This window comes from Triticum urartu, chromosome 2 (assembly GCF_003073215.2).
Source record: "Triticum urartu cultivar G1812 chromosome 2, Tu2.1, whole genome shotgun sequence".
NCBI classification, from domain to species: Eukaryota; Viridiplantae; Streptophyta; class Magnoliopsida; order Poales; family Poaceae; genus Triticum; species Triticum urartu.
This window is the reverse complement of record NC_053023.1, coordinates 162,615,344-162,637,048: the sequence shown is the minus strand read 5'-3', so window position 1 is coordinate 162,637,048 and position 21,705 is coordinate 162,615,344. Positions and strand designations below refer to the sequence as shown.

Here is a 21,705-nt window from a genome sequence, read left to right as displayed (position 1 = left end):
GATACTACTAATGTACCAAGTCATATTTTCTTTGTGTTACAACCACTAGTAAGTTTGCACGTGCAATGCACGTCTCCTATATTTGAAGTCATGTCTTGTATACAATAACAACACCCCTCCACCGCCTCATCCCTTTCAAGTGCACGCTCGCGCCTACGCTTGATGAGATCCTTTGGGGCAACACCTCTTTCCTTGACTTCCCCTTGTACATCATTTTCCTCAACCCACAGCACCACTCACCTCTCCTACTGGTACATTCAGATGGAAATCGGCATGTGCTAGCGCCAGCTGGGTGAGCTTTACCAAAGAAGCAGAGAAGACGGATAATAGAGACAATGCAATGATCAAATGGGCTAGAAGCAGTCCAAAGTGAGGAAGGGTTTCAACTTGAAAGGACTAATTTAGGAAAAAGGTAACAGCATCCGGATGTTTCATTGTTTCATACTTTCTATTGGTTTTACGGAGCCTAACAACTATCTCTTTCATAGAAACTCAAGAGAAAAACAAATACATGACAAAATGAGGGATGCGTCCTGCCCTTATGGTTGGACACAGTTAGAATTCATGTTCTGTAGATTACCAGAGAACAAGAATCAAAATTGGTAGCAGGGCGTAATACAAATGAGCATTGCTTCACGTATGACAGAATTTGTACGATTTCTGTACGAAGTAGTATGGCCACCGTTGATCAACGCTGGCTCAAGGTGGATTCACAGTGGATTGCGCTATCGTACCAAATCGGACCAGCTTTGATCGTACGTGAGGCACTGCCGAATACAAATACATAATTCCATGAAAAACCACTATTTACTGCCGGAACAATCCTCTCAGGGAAATGTGCCAAGTCCAGCACCCATCCTTCGAAAATGACCAAGAATATCTGCTCCAGAAAGTTTGAGAAATGAAGCTCCCTCCGAACTGTGATGCTGACTCTCCATATTCAATATTTCCACTAATTACTTGATGAAATATTTTACCTGATGGTTATGTGGATACATATCAGGTTAAATGAACCAGCCGATTGCGAACATGACAAAATATTTAGTTAAAAGCCTGAATTGTTGTCATCCATGGCGCTAGATTTAACTCTTCATCGGAAACAATTACTTCCTGTAAGTCACACGGAAAAAATAGTTTAGTACAATTATTTCCCATACCCTAAGATACAAGTACCATACTAAAATGATACGCCTCACGGTAGTCTTCCAGCAAAAATAATTGATACTACACAAACATGATAGAATCAAGTACTATTCATGACATAAACTTTTCAAGATTAGGAACACAATATTAATCACATACCACAGGTCGAGGTTTTACATCTTGAATACTATGGAAATGACGGTAGCAAAATCAGGAGGACTGAGGACAATACATGCTCCAGAATTGTTGTAACTGTCCTTGGAAGTCTGTAGCAGAATCATATATTGATTATTAGAACTCAGTTAGGATAGAAGTAAAACAACAAATTTAACTATAAAATTAATACATGATTAGTTGGACAATATCCTTCCAGAACATGAATTTGAATTGTGTGGATGCATACTACTACCTGCAAAAGCATGATAGACATCATCCACCATATATGTTTCTCTTCCTGTGTTTTGGTTGCATTATCTGTCAGGTAATTCATGATTTCTCGAACTCCTATCTGAGCAGCAAAATAATGACAGAGATTGTTACAGCCTTTGACTCACCTCTATGAGCAGCAGTGAGTTGGCGATGAACCTGAAAAAAAATAAGGGAACCAAAAGAGCTACATTAATTCCAGTCCGAAGTAGTTGAACAAGTATTGGAGGAAATACTTTTGATCTAAAAACGAAACTATCCATTAGTTGCACAAAATCTCTCGTAGTTTGGTGGCATGGACAGAACAGACTTTCAGAGTTTCAGTACTTCTTTCGTTTGAACCTTAAGACATAACCAAGCACATCAAAGATAAACCATCCAGCACACTTTCCTTGCTACAAGAGAGCATACAACTGAAGCAGATCTCCATCATTAAAATTGTTGATTTTATCATAATATTCCAAGAAGAGACAGTTTCCTGGTTATTAATTTAATTTACAACTGATTTCCCAGCAAAAGATTGCTTTCTAGTTGGAGATGTAGAATTAAAAGAATATGTTAAGTTGGCTAGACACGTTGTTCCATTCCAGATAAGTATTGCTAGATTTAAGCTGGTTGGACATGTTTTATTGTAAACTAATAGTATAGCAACTGTATATTATTTGCAGAAGTCGATTACAGCCGTGCGCAGGAAGACTCATCCCAGCTTCTCGCTGGAGTACTTCTTGTACACCACTTTCAGCTTGCTCTTATGGCAGTCAGGTGTGAGCCCAGGTTGTTTGAACAACACAGAGATACAAAATTAATTAAAAAAAGCCATGAATGCCATCTCAATATCCTCTCTATCTCTCTCTCGGCTGGGTCGGAAAGACGGGACAAGCTGCAAATATACAAGGTGGGAGAAGGGCCGGTTCGTACCATCTGGAGAAGAAGCAGGCGCTAAGCCTCTGTCGCCGCTGGTAGCCCACCGGAGTATCCCCTCTTCGCCGCCCCGCAGGCCCTCGCCCGCCGCAGGCCGCCCGCGCTCCGCAGCCGCTCGCCCCCCAATCCCATCTTCTTCCCTTGATGTGCCGCAGTGGAAGAGCCGAGCGCAGATCGAGGGAAGTGAGCCGGCGGCGCAGATCGAGAGAGGGAGACAGGAAGGGTTTCATCACGACTTCACGAGCCAAATAGAGGAATGAGCGTTGTATGGGGAGTTGTGGGCGCAGTGCGTGGAATATTCCTCTGTGGACGGAGTAATGGTCAGCCATTGGGAATTGCTAACTCCACCCCAAAATGCTATTAGATTAATAATGACTGTTAGATTAAGATTTGTGGGCCTAATTGTACGGTACAGATTGGTTTGTGTGGTGTTGTGGGTCTAATTGTGGGGTACACATAAGAAAATTCTTATTCGATTGTTTAATAGTAGTGTAGATACCTATATGGGAATAACTGCCCAGTATTCTTCAATCCATTCTCCCCTTATTTCCACCTACTACTTCCGTAAAAGTAGTTACCCTAGCAGGCTAGCACGGTCGTGTCAATCCCACGACTTACTCCACGCTCCTGTTTCCTTCTATTCGCAACTAACGGGAGAAACAGCTACGATCCGATAATTATGGCGCCATCCCGCAATTAACTCCACGTCCAATTTTATCTACTGATCCACGGCAAGGCCAGACATGCATAATCGTGGGCACATGCACGCGATAGATTGCTTGCATGCAACAGAGAAAAATGCTAAAAGATAAACATGCGCACGTTAATGGCTAACAGCACTTCCAATGGCACATCGTCTACCCCTCGCCGCCGGCTCTCGCGCACGTCTGCCACCTCGCCACAGCACCAGCGCACGTCGCCCACCTCGTCTCTGCACCCGCGCAAGTCGCCGCCGGTGATGGTTGGTCGGTCCACTCGGTCCGGCCCGAGCTTCTCTGCCGCCGGTCCGGTCCCTGGAAACAGGACCGCTAGGCTGGTCGGTCCGGACCGCCGGCCGCTGGTCCAAATGGCAGCTCGGTGAAGGACCGGACCGGCCCGGACCGTGTCCACCCTGACTTGCGCACAAGCCACGATTGGGCGTGTAAGGTGATGACAGGATGAGCCGCTCGAGGCATGGAGCCTTCACCACGGCGATGTCCTCCAGAACAGAGCCGCAGATTTGCACGCACCGCAGGCTCTGGCTGACGAGACGTAGACGCAGCCTGCACTTGATGTATCCCACGATGTTGAGGACCTCCAGGGCGGGGCTCCTGGCGACGAGGGAGTCGACGAAGCCATGCTCCATTTCGACGAAGCAGAGGCCAAGCTCCCGGAGGTTGGAAAAGGAGCCGCCACGCAGGGCGGCCGTGCCCGGCAGCTTCCAGACGCCAAGGTAGAGGCGGGTGAGGGTGGTGATGGTGAAGAGCGAGGCAGGAAGCGGCACATTGAGCGGCCATGGGCGGTTGACGAGGATGAGGTCCTGGATGCCCTTGGCGGCGAGGAGGTGGAGCCAGCGCGCGAGCTTGGCCATGTACACGTCCAAGCGGCAGCAGATGAGGTGTGAAAGCTGAATAAAACTGTTGCTTATTGATTGATCTGGTGCGGCATACAAGAGTATATAAGAGGGTACAAACCGACTTGGGGTAGGGTTACAAAACTGACTTGGACTAGAAGTCGTATACCATAAGGACTACTCTAACATCCCCCCGCGGTATCAACGGCAGGCTCGACGACGTTCAGACTGAAACAGATATCTTGAAACGACTTAGTAGGCAGTGCCTTGGTGATAATGTTAGCAAACTGAGCCGTGGAGGGAACATGAAGCACCCGAACTTGACCAAGAGCAACCTTTTCATGAACAAAATGAATATCAATCTCAATATGCTTTGTGCGTCGGTGTTGAACTGGATTGCCGGTCATGTAGACTGTTGATATGTTTTCATAGTAGACAATAGTGGCCTGCTCAATAGGCCTGTGTAGCTCGAAGAGTAACTGCCGAATCCATATTGTATCTGCAACGGCATGTGCCACAGCGCGATACTCAGCCTCGGCCGACGAACGTGAGACTGTAACCTGTCTTTTCGAAGACCAAGAAATCAAATTGTTACCAAGAAAAACACAAAAACCGGAAGTGGACCTTCGAGTGTCAGGACAACCAGCCCAGTCTGCATCAGAGTATACGGTAAGCGAGTTTGGAGAAGAATTATTGAGGTGGAGACCATGATTGAGAGTTCCTTTTAGATACCGAAGAATGTGTTTAACATGATTATAGTGAGGAACCCGGGGATCATGCATATAGAGACATGCTTGTTGAACAGCAAAAGAGATTTCAGGACGAGTAATGGTGAGATATTGGAGAGCACCTGTTAAGCTACGATAGAGAGTAGGATCGGGAAAGGGTTCACCGGTAGCCGGAAGTTTAAAACTAGTATCGACAGGAGTGCGAGATGATTGACAGTCAAGCATACCAGCACGATTAAGATGATCAAGAATATACTAGCGTTGGGAAAGAAAAAGGCTAGAGGAATCTCGAACAATAGCAATGCCTAAGAAATGATGAAGGAGTCCTAGGTCAGTCATAGAAAATTCAGATCTAAGAAGAGAGACAATATGATCTAAGAACTTTTGATAGGATGCGGTAAGAATGATATCATCTACATAGAGAAGTAAATAGGCAGTGTCAGAAGTTTGATGATACACAAAAAGAGAGGTGTCGAAGAGAGATGGAGTGAAGCCTATTGTTTGGATGAAGGAGGAGAAGCGTTGAAACCAAGCTCATGGGGCCTGTTTAAGACCATAGAGAGATTTCTGAAGAAGACATACATGAGTTGGAAAGGATGGATTTTCAAAACCCAGAGGTTGCTGGCAGTAGACAGTTTCTTGAAGGGAACCATGGAGGAAAGCATTTTTAACATCAAGTTGGTGAATAGGCCAGGAAGAGGAGACATCAACACTAAGAACGGTGCGAATGGTGCTAGGTTTAACAACAGGAGAAAATGTTTCTTCGTAATCAATTCCTTGTTGCTGAGAAAATCCACGACAAACCCACCTGGCAAAAATCCATTTGCCAGAAACAATATTTGTATTGGGAGGACGAGGAACAAGTTGCCAGGTGTTGTTTTGAAGTAAAGCATTATATTCTTCTTGCATGGCAGCGGCCCAGTTGGGACCAAGTAGAGCAGTTTTGTAATTCTTTGGGAGGGAAGTGAGAGATACAGAGGTATGAAGGTTTAGGCGGTTTTGGGGTTGATGAAATCCTGATTTGGCCCTAGTACGCATGCGATGATCATTAATCGGGGCTGCTGTAGGAATAGCACGAGGGGGTATGGTGGGTACGGGTGAGTCCGGCGCAGCAGAAGAGTCGGACGAAGGAGCATGGCTAGATGATGGAGTGGGAGTAGGGGTCAGGTGCTGGAAATATGCCCTAGAGGCAATAATAAATTGGTTATTATTATATTTCCTTGTTCATGATAATCGTTTATTATCCATGCTAGAATTGTATTGATAGGAAACTCAAATACATGTGTGGATACATAGACAACACCATGTCCCTAGTAAGCCTCTAGTTGACTAGCTCGTTGATCAATAGATGGTTACAGTTTCCTAACCATGGACATTGGATGTCATTGATAACGGGATCACATCATTAGGAGAATGATGTGATGGACAAGACCCAATCGTAAGTGTAGCACAAGATCGTGTAGTTCGTATGCTAAAGCTTTTCTAATGTCAAGTATCATTTCCTTAGACCATGAGATTGTGCAACTCCCGGATACCGTGGGAGTGCTTTGGGTGTGGCAAACATCACAACGTAACTGGGTGGCTATAATGGTGCACTACGGGTATCTCCGAAAGTGTTTGTTGGGTTAGCACGAATCGAGACTAGGATTTGTCACTCCGTGTAAACGGAGAGGTATCTCTGGGCCCACTCGGTAGGACATCATCATAATGTGCACAATGTGATCAAGGAGTTGATCACGGGATGATGTGTTACGGAGCGAGTAAAGAGACTTGCCGGTAACGAGATTGAACAAGGTATCGGGATACCGACGATCGAATCTCGGGCAAGTATCGTACCAATAGACAAAGGGAATTGTATATGGGATTGATTGAATCCTTGACATCGTGGTTCATATGATGAGATCATCGTGGAGCATGTGGGAACCAACATGGGTATCCAGATCCCGCTGTTGGTTATTGACCGGAGAGTTGTCTCGGCCATGTCTGCATGACTCCTGAGCCCGTAGGGTCTACACACTTAAGGTTCGATGACGCTAGGGTTATAGGGAAAGTATGTACGCGGTTACCGAATGTTGTTCGGAGTCCTGGATGAGATCTCGGACGTCACGAGGAGTTCCAGAATGGTCCGGAGGTAAAGATTGATATATAGGAAGTATGGTTTTGGCCACCGGAAATGTTCCGGGCATCACCGGTAGTGTACCGGGACCACCGGAGGGGTCCGGGGGTCCACCGGGAGGGGCCACGGGCCCCAGAGGTATACATGGGCCTATAGTGAGAAGGGACCAGCCCCTAGGTGGGCTGGGGCGCCTCCCACCAAGGCCCAAGGCGCCTCCAAGAGGGGAGGGGGCAAACCCTAGGGCAGATGGGCCCTAAGGCCCACCCCAGGTGCGCCTCCCCCTCTCCCCCTTGTGGCCGCCACCCTAGATGGGTTCAGGGGCTGCCGCACCCCTTGGGGTGGGAACCCTAGAAGGGGCGCAGCCCCCTCCCCTCCCCCTATATATACTTGAGGTATGGGGGCTGCCCAACATACGATTTGATCTCTCTCTTGGCGCAGCCCTAGCCCTCTCCCTTCTCGTCTCTCGTAGTGCTTGGCGAAGCCCTGCTGGAGTCCCGCGCTCCTCCACCACCACCACGCCGTCGTGCTGCTGCTGGACGGAGTCTTCCCAACCTCTCCTTCTCCCCTTGCTGGATCAAGGCGTGGGAGACGTCACCGGACTGCACGTGTGTTGAACGCAGAGGCGCCGTGGTTCGGCGCTTAGATCGGAATCAACCGCAATCTGAATCGCTACGAGTACGACTCCTTCATCCGCTTTCTTGCAACGCTTTCGCTTAGCGATCTACAAGGGTATGTAGATGCACTCCCCTTCCCCTCGTTGCTAGATTACTCCATAGATTGATCTTGGTGATGTGTAGAAAATTTTAAATTTCTGCTATAGTCTCCAACAGTGGCATCATGAGCTAGGTCTATGTGTAGTTTCTATGCACGAGTAGAACACAAGTTGTTGTGGGCATCGATTTTGTCAATTTACTTGCCGTTACTAGTATTATATTGATTCGGCGGCATCGTGGGATGAAGCGGCCCGGACCGACCTTACCCATACTCTTGTGTGAGACAGGTTCCACCGACTGATATGCACTAGTTGCATAAGGTGGCTAGCGGGTGTCTGTCTCTCCCACTTTAGTCGGATCGGATTTGATGAAAAGGGTCCTTATGAAGGGTAAATAGAAATTGGCATATCACGTTGTGGTTTTGGCGTAGGTAAGAAACGTTCTTGCTAGAAACCTATAGCAGCCACGTAAAAACTTGCAACAACAATTAGAGGACGTCTAACTTGTTTTTGCGGCATATGCCGTGTGATGTGATATGGCCAAAAGGATGTGATGAATGATATATGTGATGTATGAGATTGATCATGTTCTTGTAATAGGAATCACGACTTGCATGTCGATGAGTATGACAACCGACAGGAGCCATAGGAGTTGTCTTAATTTATTTATGACCTGCGTGTCAACATAAACGTCATGTAATTACTTTACTTTATTGCTAAAGCATTAGCCATAGTAGTAGAAGTAATAGATGACAAGACAACTTCAAGAAGACACGATGATGGAGATCATGGTGTCATGCCGGTGACAACGATGATCATGGAGCCGAAAAGATGGAGATCGTAAGGAGCAAAATGATATTGGCCATATCATGTCACTATTTGATTGCATGTGATGTTTACCATGTTTTACATCTTATTTGCTTAGAACGACGGTAGCTTAAATAAGATGATCCCTCGTAATAATTTCAAGAAAGTGTTCCCCCTAACTGTGCACCGTTGCAAAGGTTTGTTGTTTCGAAGCACCACGTGATGATCGAGTGTGATAGATTCTAACGTTCGAATACAACGGGTGTAAGCTAGATTTACACACGCAATACACTTAGGTTGACTTGACGAGCCTAGCATGTACAGACATGGCCTCGGAACACGGAAGACCGGAAGGTCGAACATGAGTCGTATAGAAGATACGATCAACATGAAGATGTTCACCGATGATGAGTTGATGACTAGTCCGTCTCACGTGATGATCGGACACGGCCTAGTTGACTCGGATCATGTTTCACTTAGATGACTAGAGGGATGTCTATCTGAGTGGGAGTTCATTGAATAATTTGATTAGATGAACTTAATTATCATGAACATAGTCTAAATTGTCTTTGCAAATATGTTGTAGATAAATGGCTCACGTTGTAGCTCCCTGTTTCAATACGTTCCTAGAGAAAGACCAAGTTGAAAGATATTGTAAGCAATGATGCACACTGGGTCCGTAGTCCGAGGAGTGTCCTCACTGCTACGCAGAAGGCTTACATCTTTGATGCACCACTCGATGTGCAAACCCCTACAACGTCGTCTGTGGATGTTGTGAACACCTGACAGACACATCCTGATGACTACTTGATAGTTTAGTGCGCCATACTTTACGGCTTAGAATCAGGATTCCAATGACGTTTTGAACGCCATAAGACATATGAGATGTTCCAAGAGCTGAAATTGGGATTTCAGGCTCATGCCCGTGTTGAGAGGTATGAGACCTCTGACAAGTTCTTTTGCCAACAAGATGGAGGAGAATAGCTCGGCTAGTGAGCATGTGCTCAGAATGTCTGGGTGCTACAATCACTTAAATCAAGTGGGAGTTAAACTTCCAGATAAGGCAGTGATTGATAGAGTTCTCTAGCCACTATCACTAAGCTACTAGATCTTCGTGATGAACTATGACATGCAAGGGATGGAGTTGATCCCGTAGCTGTTCGCGGTGCTTAAGACCGCAAAAGGTAGAAATCAAGAAGGTGCATCAAGTGTTGATGGTTTAACAAAACCACTGGTTTCAAGAAGGGCAAGGACTAGAAGGGAAACTTCATGGATAGCAAACCAGTTGTCGCTCCAGTGAAGGAACCCAAGGTTGAACCCAAACCCGAGACTAAGTGCTTCTATTGTAAGGGGAATGGTCACTGGTAGCGGAATTACCCCAAATGCATGGTAGATAAGAAGGCTGGCAACTTCAACAAAGTATATATGTGTTATTATGTGTACCTCAATAGTACTCCTGGTAGCACCTGGGTATTGGATACCGGTTCAGTTGCTATTATTGGTGACTTGAAGCAAAAGCTACGGACTAAACGGAGACTGGCTAAGAGCGAGGTGACGATGCGTGTTGGAAGTGTTTCCAAAGTTGATGAGATCACCATCGCACGCTCCATCTGCCTTCGGGATTAGTATTGAACCTAGATAAATGTTATCAGGTGTCTACGTTGATCATGAATATGATTAGATCATGTTCATTGTAATATCGTTATTCATTTAAGTTAGAGAATACTGGTTATTCTGTTTACATGAATAATACATTTCATGGTCATGCACCCTATGTGAATGGTTCATTGAATCTCGTTCGTGGTAATACACATGTTCACGCCAAAATATGTAGAGTTAATAATGATAGTACCACTTTCTTGTGGCACTGCCGCTTAGGTCATATTGGCGTAAGATGCATGAAGAAACTCCATATCGATGGATGTTTGGAGTCACTTGATTTTGAATTACTTGAAACATGCGAGCCATGCCTCATGAGCAGGATGACTAAGACCCCGTTTTCAGGTACAATGAAATGGGCAAGTGACTTGTTGGAAATCATACATGCTGATGCGTGTGATCCAATGAGAATTGAAGCGTGCGGTGGATATCGCTATTTTCTCATCTTCACTGACGATTTGGGTAGATATAGGTATATTTACTTAATGAAGCACAAGTCTGAAACGTTTAAAAAGTTCAAGCGATTTTAGAGTGAAGTTAAGAATCATCATAACAAGAAGATCATGTTCCTACGATCTGATCAAAGGGGATTTTCTGAGTTATGAGTTTGGCAATCACTTAAGGCATTGTGGAATTGTTTCGCAGTTGAAGCCACCTGGAACACCACAGCGTAATGGTGTGTCCGGACGTCGTAATCGAACCTTATGAGATATGGTGCGATCTATGATGTCTCTTACCGATCTACCACTATTATTTTGAGGTTATGCATTAGAGATAGCTGCATTCACTTTAGATAGGACACCATATAAGTCCGTTGAGACGACGTCGTATGAACATTGGTTTGGCAAGAAACCAAAGTTATCGTTTCTTAATGTTTGAGGCTGCGATGCTTAAGGCTTTAGCCGGAGAAGCTTGAACCCAAAAGCGGACAAACACATCTTCATAGGATACCCAAAGGTGATAGTTGGGTATACCTTCTATCTCAGATCTGAGGGAAAATTGTTTGTCGCTAAGAACGGGTCCTTTCTCGAGAAGGAGTTTCTCTCGAAAGAATTGAGTGGGAGGAAGATAGAACTTGATGAGGTTGTCGAACCTTTACTTCAACCATAGAGTGATGCAACACAGAAAGATGTTTTCTGTGGCGCCTACGTCTGCTGAATAGGAAGTTAATGATAGTGATCATGAAGCTTCGGATCAAGTTGCTATCGAACCTCGTAGGTCGACAAGGATATGTACTGCTCCCGAGTGGTACGGTAATCCTGTCTTAGATATCATGTTGTTAGACAACAATGAACCTACGAGCTGTGGAGAAACGATGGTGGGCCCGTATTCCGACAAATGGTTAGAAGCCACGAAATCCGAGATAGGATCCATGTATCAGAACAAAGTATGGACTTTGGTGGACTTGCCCAATGATCGGCAAGCCATTGAGAATAAATGGATCTTCAAGAAGAACAAACGCGGACGGTAATGTCACCGTCTATGAAGCACGACTTGTGGCAAAGAGTTTCTCACAAGTTCAAGGAGTTGACTACGATGAGATTTTCTCACCCGTAGCGATGCTTAAGTCCGTCGGAATCATGTTAGCATTAGCTGTATTTTTCGATTATGAAATCTGACAGATGGATGTCAAAAAAAAGTTTTCTTACTAGTTTTCGTAAGAAAGAGTTGTATTGGATACAATCAAAGTTTTTGTCAATCCTAAGGATGCTAAAAGGTATGCTAGCTCTAGCGATCCGTCTATGGACTAGAGCGAGCATCTCGGAGTCGGAATATATGCTTTGATGGAGTGATCAAAGCTTTTAGGTTTATACAATGTTTGCTAGAAACTTGTATTTACAAGAAAGTGAGTGGGAGCACTACAACATTTCTGATAAGTATATGTGGATGACATATTGTTGATTAGAAATGATGTAGAATTTCTGGAAAGCATAAACGGTTGTTTGAAGAGTGTTTTTCAAAGGAAGACCTGGATAAAGCTGCTTACATATTGGGCATCAAGATCTATAGAGATATATCAAAACGCCTGATGATACTTTCAAAGAACGCACACCTTGACATGTTTTTGAAGGAGTTCAAAATAGATCAGTCAAAGAAGGGGTTCTTGCCTGAGTTGTAAGGTGTGAAGTTGAGTAAGACTCGAAGATTGACCACGGCAGAAGAAAGAGGAAGGACGAAGGTCTTCCCCTATGCTCTTGTCATAGGCTCTATACAGTATGCCATGCTGAGTACCGCACCAGATGAGTGCCTTGCCACATGTCTGGCAAGAGGGTACAAAGGTGATCTAGGAGTGGATCACCAGATAGCGGTCAAAATTATCCTTAGAGGAATAAGGAAATGTTTCTCAGTTATGGAGGTGATAAAGAGTTCGACGTAAAGAGTTACGTCGATGCAAGCTTGACACCTATCCGGATAGCTCTGAGTAGAGATACCGGATACGTATAATGGAGCAACAATTTGGAATAGATCCAAGTGGAACGTGGTAGCAGCATCTGCGATATGACATAAAGTTTTGCGAAATACATAGGGATCATTAATAATGGGATCACATCATTAGGAGAATGATGTGATGGACAAGACCCAATCCTAAGCCTAGCACAAGATCGTGTAGTTCGTATGCTAAAGCTTTTCTAATGTCAAGTATCATTCCCTTAGACCATGAGATTGTGCAACTCCCGGATACCGTAGGAGTGCTTTGGGTGTGCCAAACATCACAACGTAACTGGGTGGCTATAAAGGTGCACTATGGGTATCTCCGAAAGTGTCTGTTGGGTTGGCACGAATCGAGACTGGGATTTGTCACTCCGTGTAAACGGAGAGGTATCTCTGGGCCCACTCGGTAGGACATCATCATAATGTGCACAATGTGATCAAGGAGTTGATCACGGGATGATGTGTTACGGAACAAGTAAAGAGACTTGCCGATAACGAGATTGAACAAGGTATCGGGATACCGACGATCGAATCTCGGGCAAGTATCGTACCAATAGACAAAGGGAATTGTATACGGGATTGATTGAATCCTTGACATCGTGGTTCATCCGATGAGATCATCGTGGAGCATGTGGGAACCAACATGGGTATCCAGATCCCGCTGTTGGTTATTGACCATAGAGTTGTCTCGGCCATGTCTACATGACTCCCGAGCCCGTAGGGTCTACACACTTAAGGTTCGATGACGCTAGGGTTATGCGGAAACTATGTACGCGGTTACCGAATGTTGTTCGGAGTCCCGGATGAGATCCCGGACGTCACGAGGAGTTCCAGAATGGTCCGGAGGTAAAGATTGATATATAGGAAGTATGGTTTTGGCCACCGGAAGTGTTCCGGGCATCACCGGTAGTGTACCGGGACCACCGGCGGGGTCCGGGGGTCCACCGGGAGGGGCCACGGGCCCCGGAGGCATACATGGGCCTATAGTGAGAAGGGACCAGCCCCTAGGTGGGCTGGGGCGCCTCCCACCAAGGCCCAAGGCGCCTCCAAGAGGGGAGGGGGGCAAACCCTAGGGCAGATGGGCCCTAAGGCCCACCCCAGGTGCGCCTCCCCCTCTCCCCCTTGTGGCCGCCACCCTAGATGGGATCAGGGGCTGCCGCACCCCTTGGGGTGGGAACCCTAGAAGGGGCGCAGCCCCCTCCCCTCCCCCTATATATACTTGAGGTATGGGGGCTGCCCAACATACGATTTGATCTCTCTCTTGGCGCAGCCCTACCCCTCTCCCTCCTCATCTCTCATAGTGCTTGGCGAAGCCCTGCTGGAGTCCCGTGCTCCACCACCACCGCGCCGTCGTGCTGCTGCTGGACGGAGTCTTCCCAACCTCTCCTTCTCCCCTTGCTGGATCAAGGTGTGGGAGACGTCACCTGGCTGCACGTGTGTTGAACGCGGAGGCGCCGTGGTTCGGCGCTAAGATCGGAATCAACCGCGATTTGAATCGCTACGAGCCCTGTTCAAGAATTCATCCGATTAACAAGTTAACTTGCCGATTAATCCCTACTCATAGGGTCCCCGAGTAGCCAATTACCCGATAAATCGTCCGATTAATTGATTAAATGGCCGATTAACTTGCCGATTAGCCTATTAATCCCCTACTCACCAGCCGACCGAGCAGCTACCAGTTAACGATTTCCTCAGCAATGGCTACGAGTACGACTCCTTCATCCACGTTCTTGCAACGCTTCCGCTTAGCGATCTACAAGGGTATGTAGATGCACTCCCCTTCCCCTTGTTGCTAGATTACTCCATAGATTGATCTTGGTGATGTGTAGAAAGTTTTAAATTTGTGCTACGATCCCCAACACTAGGGGTGGTGGGGAGGGAGCAGGGGTCGGAGGTGTTGGGGACGTCTCGGGTGGGGTGAGGGTAGGGTTGGTATCGGCTATGGCGGGTGTTAATGGTGGTGGTGGTGTGTTGTGTTTAGAAGGTAGGGGAGTATATAGTTGGAAAGGACGGGGAGAGGGGGTGTTTGTGGAGCTAGGGGTGTTTGATGGTGTAGTAGTGCGTTGTGAGAAAGGAAAATGTGCTCAGCAAACGTGACATGACGAGAGACATGAACGTGTCTAGTGTGAAGGTCAAGACAGCGATAGCCTTTGTGCTTGTCAAAGAAGCCAAGAAAGGCACATGGGATAGAGCGTGGTGACAATTTATTTGCAGAAGTGGCATAGGCATTGGGAAAACAGAGACAGTCAAAAACACGAACTGCGGAGTAGTCGGGATGGGAAAGAAAGAGGGAATAATAGGGAGTAGTGTTGGGTTTAGTTTTAGAAGGGCGAATGTTTAGAAGGAAGGTGGCCATGTGTAGGGCTTTAGCCCAAAACTTGGGAGGCATAGATGATTGAGGAGAGTGCGAACAATATCATTGAGGGTGCGAAGAGAATGTTCGGCTTTACCATTTTGAGGGGAGGTGTAGGGACATGAGAACCTTAGCAAGATGCCATGTTGTAAGAAGAAAGTACGATTTTTAATGTTAACAAACTCGCGACCATTGTCACATTGGATAAAGCGAATAGGGAGGAAGAAGTGAACAGACACATAGCGTTGAAAATTAAGAAAGAGAGAATGGACCTCGGATTTGTTGCGTAGAGGGAAAGTCCAGACAAAGTGGGTGAAATCATCTAGGATAACAAGGTAGTATTTAAAACCCGAAACACTTGCAATGGGAGAGGTCCATAATTAAATCACAATGTATTAATTCAAAGGGATAAGTGGTACAAGAGCTAGAGGAAATAAAGGGAAGACGCACATGTTTGCCTAATTGACATGACTCGCAAAACACAGAATTATGAGAGTCCCTATTACATGGTATGGTAAATTCACTAAGCATAGAAGCTAAGACGGCAGGGTTGGGATGGCCCAAGCGACGATGCCAGAGATCGACGGAGGCTAGCATGGATGTTGGAGGGGTGGCGGCAGGAACTCCATTAAGAGAATAAAGATCACCGGAGCTATTGAAGCGAGCGATCTCGGCCTTGGTCAGGTAATCCTTCACAGATAAACCAAAAGGGTCAAATTTAGTCGAAACTAGATTGTCGCAAGTAAATTGGCGAACAGAAATAAGATTTTTAATGAGGGCGGGTGCAACTAGAACATCACGAAGTAGAAGAGGTTTAGTGGAAGAGGGAAGTTGAGCCTGACCAACACAATATATAGGAATAGATGATCCATCTCCAAGGGTAATGGAAGGGAAAGGAGATTTAGTGCAAGATGATAACCAATTACTAGATGCAGACATATGACTAGAGGCCCCTGAACCAAAGATCCAATCCGTACTTGAGTTTCCTTGTGTAGCAAAGTTATTCATGGCCTGGAGAAAAGCAGCTTGATCCCAGCTCGGCGTCGCAGGTGAGGGTGGCGTCGGGAGCAGTGCCGGCGGATATGATGGTGAAGGCAGTAGGGCTGGCTGGTGAGTGTAGTAGGCGCCGCCGTCAGTGGAGTAGTGACCATAAGGAGCATACGTCGGGACAGCGTGAGAGGCATTGGCCGACTGTGGTGAGGGTGGCGTCGGGAGCAGGGCCGGCTGAGGTGTGTAGTAGGTGCCGCTGTCGGTGGTGCAATGGCCATAAGGAGCATACGTCGGGGCAGCGTGATAGGCATTGGCCGGCTGTCGGGGGTTGAGAACCCTGGGAGCACCAGTAGGCGGCCGAAGGCCGGGTTGCCAGGCACCTGAGTATGCCGGCGGAGCACCGAGGGTGGACGGAGCGGACCAGGGCATGGGCCATGCCTGAACGAGCCCCGTCCAAGGATCATGAGGAGGCCGCCATGCAACCGCAGATGGAGCACTGGTGGGTGGTGCAGGACTTGGTGCTGGTGATGTCGTAGGTGGAACCGAACAAGTCGACGGCGGCCTGCAGATAGGGTTTTTGTCGCGGTAGTTCGGACTAGGGCGCCAGCCTGGGGGGGTTGAGCAGATGACGATGCGGACGGCCCGGCAGCAGGAGCCGGCATGGAAGGCGACGCTGGTGTAGACGACAGAGGAGGACGAGCCGCAGCATGAAAGACTTTGGGGCGAGAGTCCTTGCGAGATTGTGTTTCCGCCACGAGTTGTAGTAGGGAACGAACTTCAGCGAAGGTAGGAGGAGGCCGTATCATCGGTATGAACGAGTCTTGCTTGTCAAACTATTCGCTGAGGCCGACAATGACGATGTTGATTAGCTGTGAGTCGCTGACTATATCGCCGAGTTCGCGAAGCTCATCGCCAATGGTCTTAACGCGCTGGCAGAATAGGTTCACCGGGGCGTCTCCTTGCACCATATTGCGAAGCTCGGTATGGAGAGCGTTTTTTCGAGCGTCGGTGTTGCTTTGGAAGAGCTGACGGAGGGAGTGCCAGATGTTGGCAGCGGTGGCGCCGTCGTGATCGAGCATGTTGAAGATTTCGGTGGTGATGCGGGTGTAGAACCACTGGAAGATCGCGAGATCATCTTTCAACCATTGCAGATCGTCGGGGTGGGGAAGACAGTTGGCGGCGACATGCGAGCGCAGGTTGCAGCGGCCGAGGTGGAGATCAAAGAGATGTCTCCAATGGTAGTAGTTGTGGGCGGCGAGATCAAGAACTATGGGGATGTAGGGGCTGACATCGGAGATTGTGTCGGCGAGGATGGGTGTAGGGTAGTTTTGTGGAGCTATGGTGAGGGCCGAGAGAGAAGCGGCCGCGGCGTTGGCTGCCTTGGCGATGAGCGCGGCCCGGCGCTCGAAGTAGCCGGGCGGCGGCGTAGGCGGAGCCATACCCTAGACCCTGGGACCGGTAACTGATACCATGAAAGCTGAATAAAATTGTTGCTTATTGATTGATTTGGTGCAGCATACAAGAGTATATAAGAGGGTACAAACCGACTTGGGGTAGGGGTACAAAACTGGCTTGGACTAGAAGTCGTATACCATAAGGACTACTCTAACAAGGTGGACGCAGCTGAAGGAGCCGGGGTGCGTTTCGAGGATGCGGGAGACGGCGGCGGTGACGGCTGGCGTGTTGGCCGGCATGGGGCTAAAGTCCTGGGCTTTGGGGAGAAGGTGGATGTCGACGAGGACGAGGGGCGTGGAGCGCCAGAGCGCGCGCCAGCGAGAGGAGAGCGCGGCGGTGCGCGCGGCGTCCTTGACGGGGAGGCGGGCGAGGATGTTGCGCAGGAGGTCGCGGGGGAGGCGGCTGATGCGGTCGGCGCGGCGGGCGGCGGGGAGGGCGGTGAGCCGTGTGCCGTTGTAGAGAGGGTACTCGGGGAGGCTTTGGTAGATGTACGACAACATGAACTCCGCGGTCTCCTCCATCGCGTGCAGGTCGGCGCCGTAGCGTCGTGCGTCGGCCGCCGTCGTGACCTGCTCCTGCTCGGCCATGGCCTACGGCGGTGCCGGTCGATGAGCTGGCGAGGGTTTGTGGATTTGGGATTCTCAGCGTAGTGCGTGTGGAGTGTGTACTGTGTAGTGGTGGTGGTTTTTTTTAGAAGAACTCGCCAAGCTTTTTATTCCAACGCAATGTTCATTGGTACAACTGTTGGGTCATGAGGAGTTCCCAACCACACATGTCTACCTAATTGCAGGTTTCAAGAGTGAAGGAAATATGCCCTAGAGGCAATAATAAAGTTATTATTTATTTCCTTATATCATGATAAAAGTTTATTATTCATGCTAGAATTGTATTAACCGGAAACATAATACATGTGTGAATACATAGACAAACAGAGTGTTACTAGTATGCCTCTACTTGACTAGCTCGTTAATCAAAGATGGTTATGTTTCCTAACCATAGACAAAGAATTGTTATTTGATTAACGAGGTCACATCATTAGTTGAATGATCTGATTGACATGACCCATTCCATTAGCTTAGCACCCGATCGTTTAGTATGTTGCTATTGCTTTCTTCATGACTTATACATGTTCCTATAACTATGAGATTATGCAACTCCCGTTTACCGGAGGAACACTTTGGCTACTACCAAATGTCACAACGTAACTGGGTGATTATAAAGGAGTACTACAGGTGTCTCCAAAGGTACACGTTGGGTTGGCGTATTTCGAGATTAGGTTTTGTCACTCCGATTGTCGGAGAGGTATCTCTGGGCCCTCTCGGTAATGCACATCACTTAAGCCTTGCAAGCATTGCAACTAATGAGTTAGTTGCGGGATGATGTATTACAGAACGAGTAAAGAGACTTGCCGGTAACGAGATTGAACTAGGTATAGGATACCGACGATCGAATCTTGGGCAAGTAACATACCGATGACAAAGGGAACAACGTATGTTGTTATGCGGTCTGACCGATCAAAGATCTTCGTAGAATATGTAGGAGCCAATATGAGCATCCAGGTTCCGCTATTGGTTATTGACCGGAGACGTGTCTCGGTCATGTCTACATTGTTCTCGAACCCGTAGGGTCCGCACGCTTAAGGTTACGATGACAGTTATATTATGAGTTTATGCATTTTGATGTACCGAAGGTTGTTCGGAGTCCCAGATGTGATCACGGACATGACGAGGAGTCTCGAAATGGTCGAGACATAAAGATTGATATATTGGAAGCCTATGTTTGGATAACGGAAGTGTTCCGGGTGAAATCGGGATTTTACCGGAGTACCGGGAGGTTACCAGAACCCCCTGGGAGATATATGGGCCTTAGTGGGCCTTAGTGGAAGAAGAGAAGAGGCAGCCAGGGCTGGGCCGCGCGCCCCTCACCCCTAGTCCGAATAGGATAAGGAGAGAGGGGGCCGGCGCCCCCCTCCTTCTCTCTCTCTTTTCCCACCCCACGAATCCTATTCCAACTAGGAAAGGGGGGAGTCCTACTCCCAGAGGGAGTAGGACTCCTCCTGGCGCACCACACCTTGGCCGGCCGGCCCCCCTCCCTTGAACCTTTATATACGGAGGTAGGGGCACCCCTAAAGACACAAGTTGATCCACGTGATCATACTCTTAGCCGTGTGCGGTGCCCCCTTCCACCATAGTCCTCGATAATATTGTAGTGGTGCTTAGGCGAAGCCCTGCGACGGTAGTACATCAAGATCATCACCACGCCGTCGTGCTGACGGAACTCTTCCCCGACACTTTGCTGGATCGGAGTCCGGGGATCGTCATCGAGCTGAACGTGTGCTAGAACTCGGAGGTGCCGTAGTTTCGGTGCTTGATCGGTCGGGCCATGGAGACGTACGACTACATCAACCAAATGCTTCCGTTGTCGATCTACAAGGGTACGTAGATCATACTCTCCCCTCTCGTTGCTATGCATCACCATGATCTTGCGTGAGCGTAGGAAATTTTTGAAATTACTACGAAACCCATCAGTGGCATCTGAGCCTAGGTTTTATATGTTGATGTTATATGCACGAGTAGAACACAAGTGAGTTGTGGGCGATATAAGTCATACTGCTTACCAGCATGTCATACTTTGGTTCGACTGTATTGTTGGACGAAGCGGCCTGGACCGACATTACGCGTACGCTTACGCGAGACCAGTTCTCCTGACGTGCTCTGCACATAGGTGGCTTGCGGGTGACAGTTTCTCCAACTTTAGTTGAACCAAGTGTGGCTACGCCCGGTCCTTGCGAAGGTTAAAACAGAACCAACTTGACAAACTATCGTTGTGGTTTTGATGCGTAGGTAAGATTGGTTCTTGCTTAAGCTCGTAGCAGCCACGTAAAACATGCAACAACAAAGTAGAGGACGTCTAACTTGTTTTTGCAGGGCATGTTGTGATGTGATATGGTCAAGACATGATGCTAAATTTTATTGTATGAGATGATCATGTTTTGTAACCGAGTTATCGGCAACTGGCAGGAGCCATATGGTTGTCGCTTTATTGTATGCAATGCAATCGCGTTGTAATGCTTTACTTTATCACTAAGCGGTAGCGATAGTCGTGGAAGCATAAGATTGGCGAGACGACAACGATGCTACGATGGAGATCAAGGTGTCGCGCCGGTGACGATGGTGATCATGACGGTGCTTCGAAGATGGAGATCACAAGCACAAGATGATGATGGCCATATCATATCACTTATATTGATTGCATTGATGTTTATCTTTTATGCATCTTAATCTTGCTTTGATTGACGGTAGCATTATAAGATGATCTCTCCCTAAATTATCAAGAAGTGTTCTCCCTGAGTATGCACCGTTGCCAAAGTTCGTCGTGCCCAGACACCACATGATGATCGGGTGTGATAAGCTCTACGTCCATCTACAATAGGTGCAAGCCAGTTTTGCACACGCAGAATACTCAGGTTATACTTGACGAGCCAAGCATATACAGATATGGCCTCGGAACACGGAGACCGAAAGGTCGAGCGTGAATCATATAGTAGATATGATCAACATAGTGATGTTCACCAATGAAACTACTCCATCTCACGTGATGATCGGACATGGTTTAGTTGATTTGGATCACGTAATCACTTAGAGGATTAGAGGGATGTCTATCTAAGTGGGAGTTCTTAAGTAATTTGATTAATTGAACTTAAAATTATCATGACTTAGTACCTGATAGTATCTTGCTTGTTTATGTATGATTGTAGATAAATGGCCCATGCTGTTGTTCCATTGAATTTTAATGCGTTCCTTGAGAAAGCAAAGTTGAAAGATGATGGTAGCAATTACACGGGCTGGGTCCGTAACTTGAGGATTATCCTCATTGCTTCTCAGAAGAATTACGTCCTGGAAGCACCGCTGGGTGCCAGGCCTGCTGCTGGAGCAACACCAGATGTTGTGAACGTCTGGCAAAGCAAAGATGATGACTACTCGATAGTTCACTGTGCCATGCTTTACGTCTTAGAACCGGGACTTCAACGACGTTTTGAACGTCATGGAGCATATGAGATGTTCCAGGAGTTGAAGTTAATATTTCAAGCAAATGCCCGGATTGAGAGATATGAAGTCTCCAATAAGTTCTATAGCTGCAAGATGGAGGAGAACAGTTCTGTCAGTGAGCATATACTCAAAATGTCTGGGTATAATAATCACTTGATTCAAATGGGAGTTAATCTTCCAGATGATTGCGTCATTGACAGAATTCTCCAATCACTTCCACCAAGCTACAAGAGCTTCGTGATGAACTATAATATGCAAGGGATGAATAAGACTATTCCCGAGCTCTTCGCAATGCTGAAAGCTGCGGAGGTAGAAATCAAAAAGGAGCATCAAGTGTTGATGGTCAACAAGACCACTAGTT

At 47.3% G+C, this 21,705-nt stretch overlaps 2 protein-coding genes across 3 annotated transcripts; both read right to left on the bottom strand.

Moving 5' to 3' along the window:
* Positions 1–977: 977 nt before the first annotated feature.
* Positions 978–2,783, bottom strand: LOC125541341. 2 transcript variants are annotated; one of them, XM_048704782.1, is made up of 5 exons: positions 2,488–2,783; positions 1,698–1,728; positions 1,550–1,597; positions 1,303–1,409; positions 978–1,110 (listed from the first exon to the last, which is right to left on the bottom strand). In XM_048704782.1, exons 1-4 carry the CDS (start codon positions 2,718–2,720, stop codon positions 1,317–1,319), a joined length of 405 nt encoding a protein of 134 aa, XP_048560739.1. In that variant the 5' UTR covers positions 2,721–2,783; the 3' UTR covers positions 978–1,110; positions 1,303–1,316. The 2 variants fall into 2 exon arrangements, with proteins under 2 accessions (XP_048560739.1, XP_048560740.1); XM_048704783.1 differs by having other exon boundaries at positions 1,553–1,597.
* A 530-nt stretch (positions 2,784–3,313) lies between these two features.
* Positions 3,314–17,882, bottom strand: LOC125535535 (F-box/LRR-repeat protein 13-like). The gene is made up of 2 exons (XM_048698602.1): positions 17,451–17,882; positions 3,314–4,096 (listed from the first exon to the last, which is right to left on the bottom strand). Exons 1-2 carry the CDS (start codon positions 17,880–17,882, stop codon positions 3,314–3,316), a joined length of 1,215 nt encoding a protein of 404 aa, XP_048554559.1.
* Positions 17,883–21,705: the final 3,823 nt, after the last annotated feature.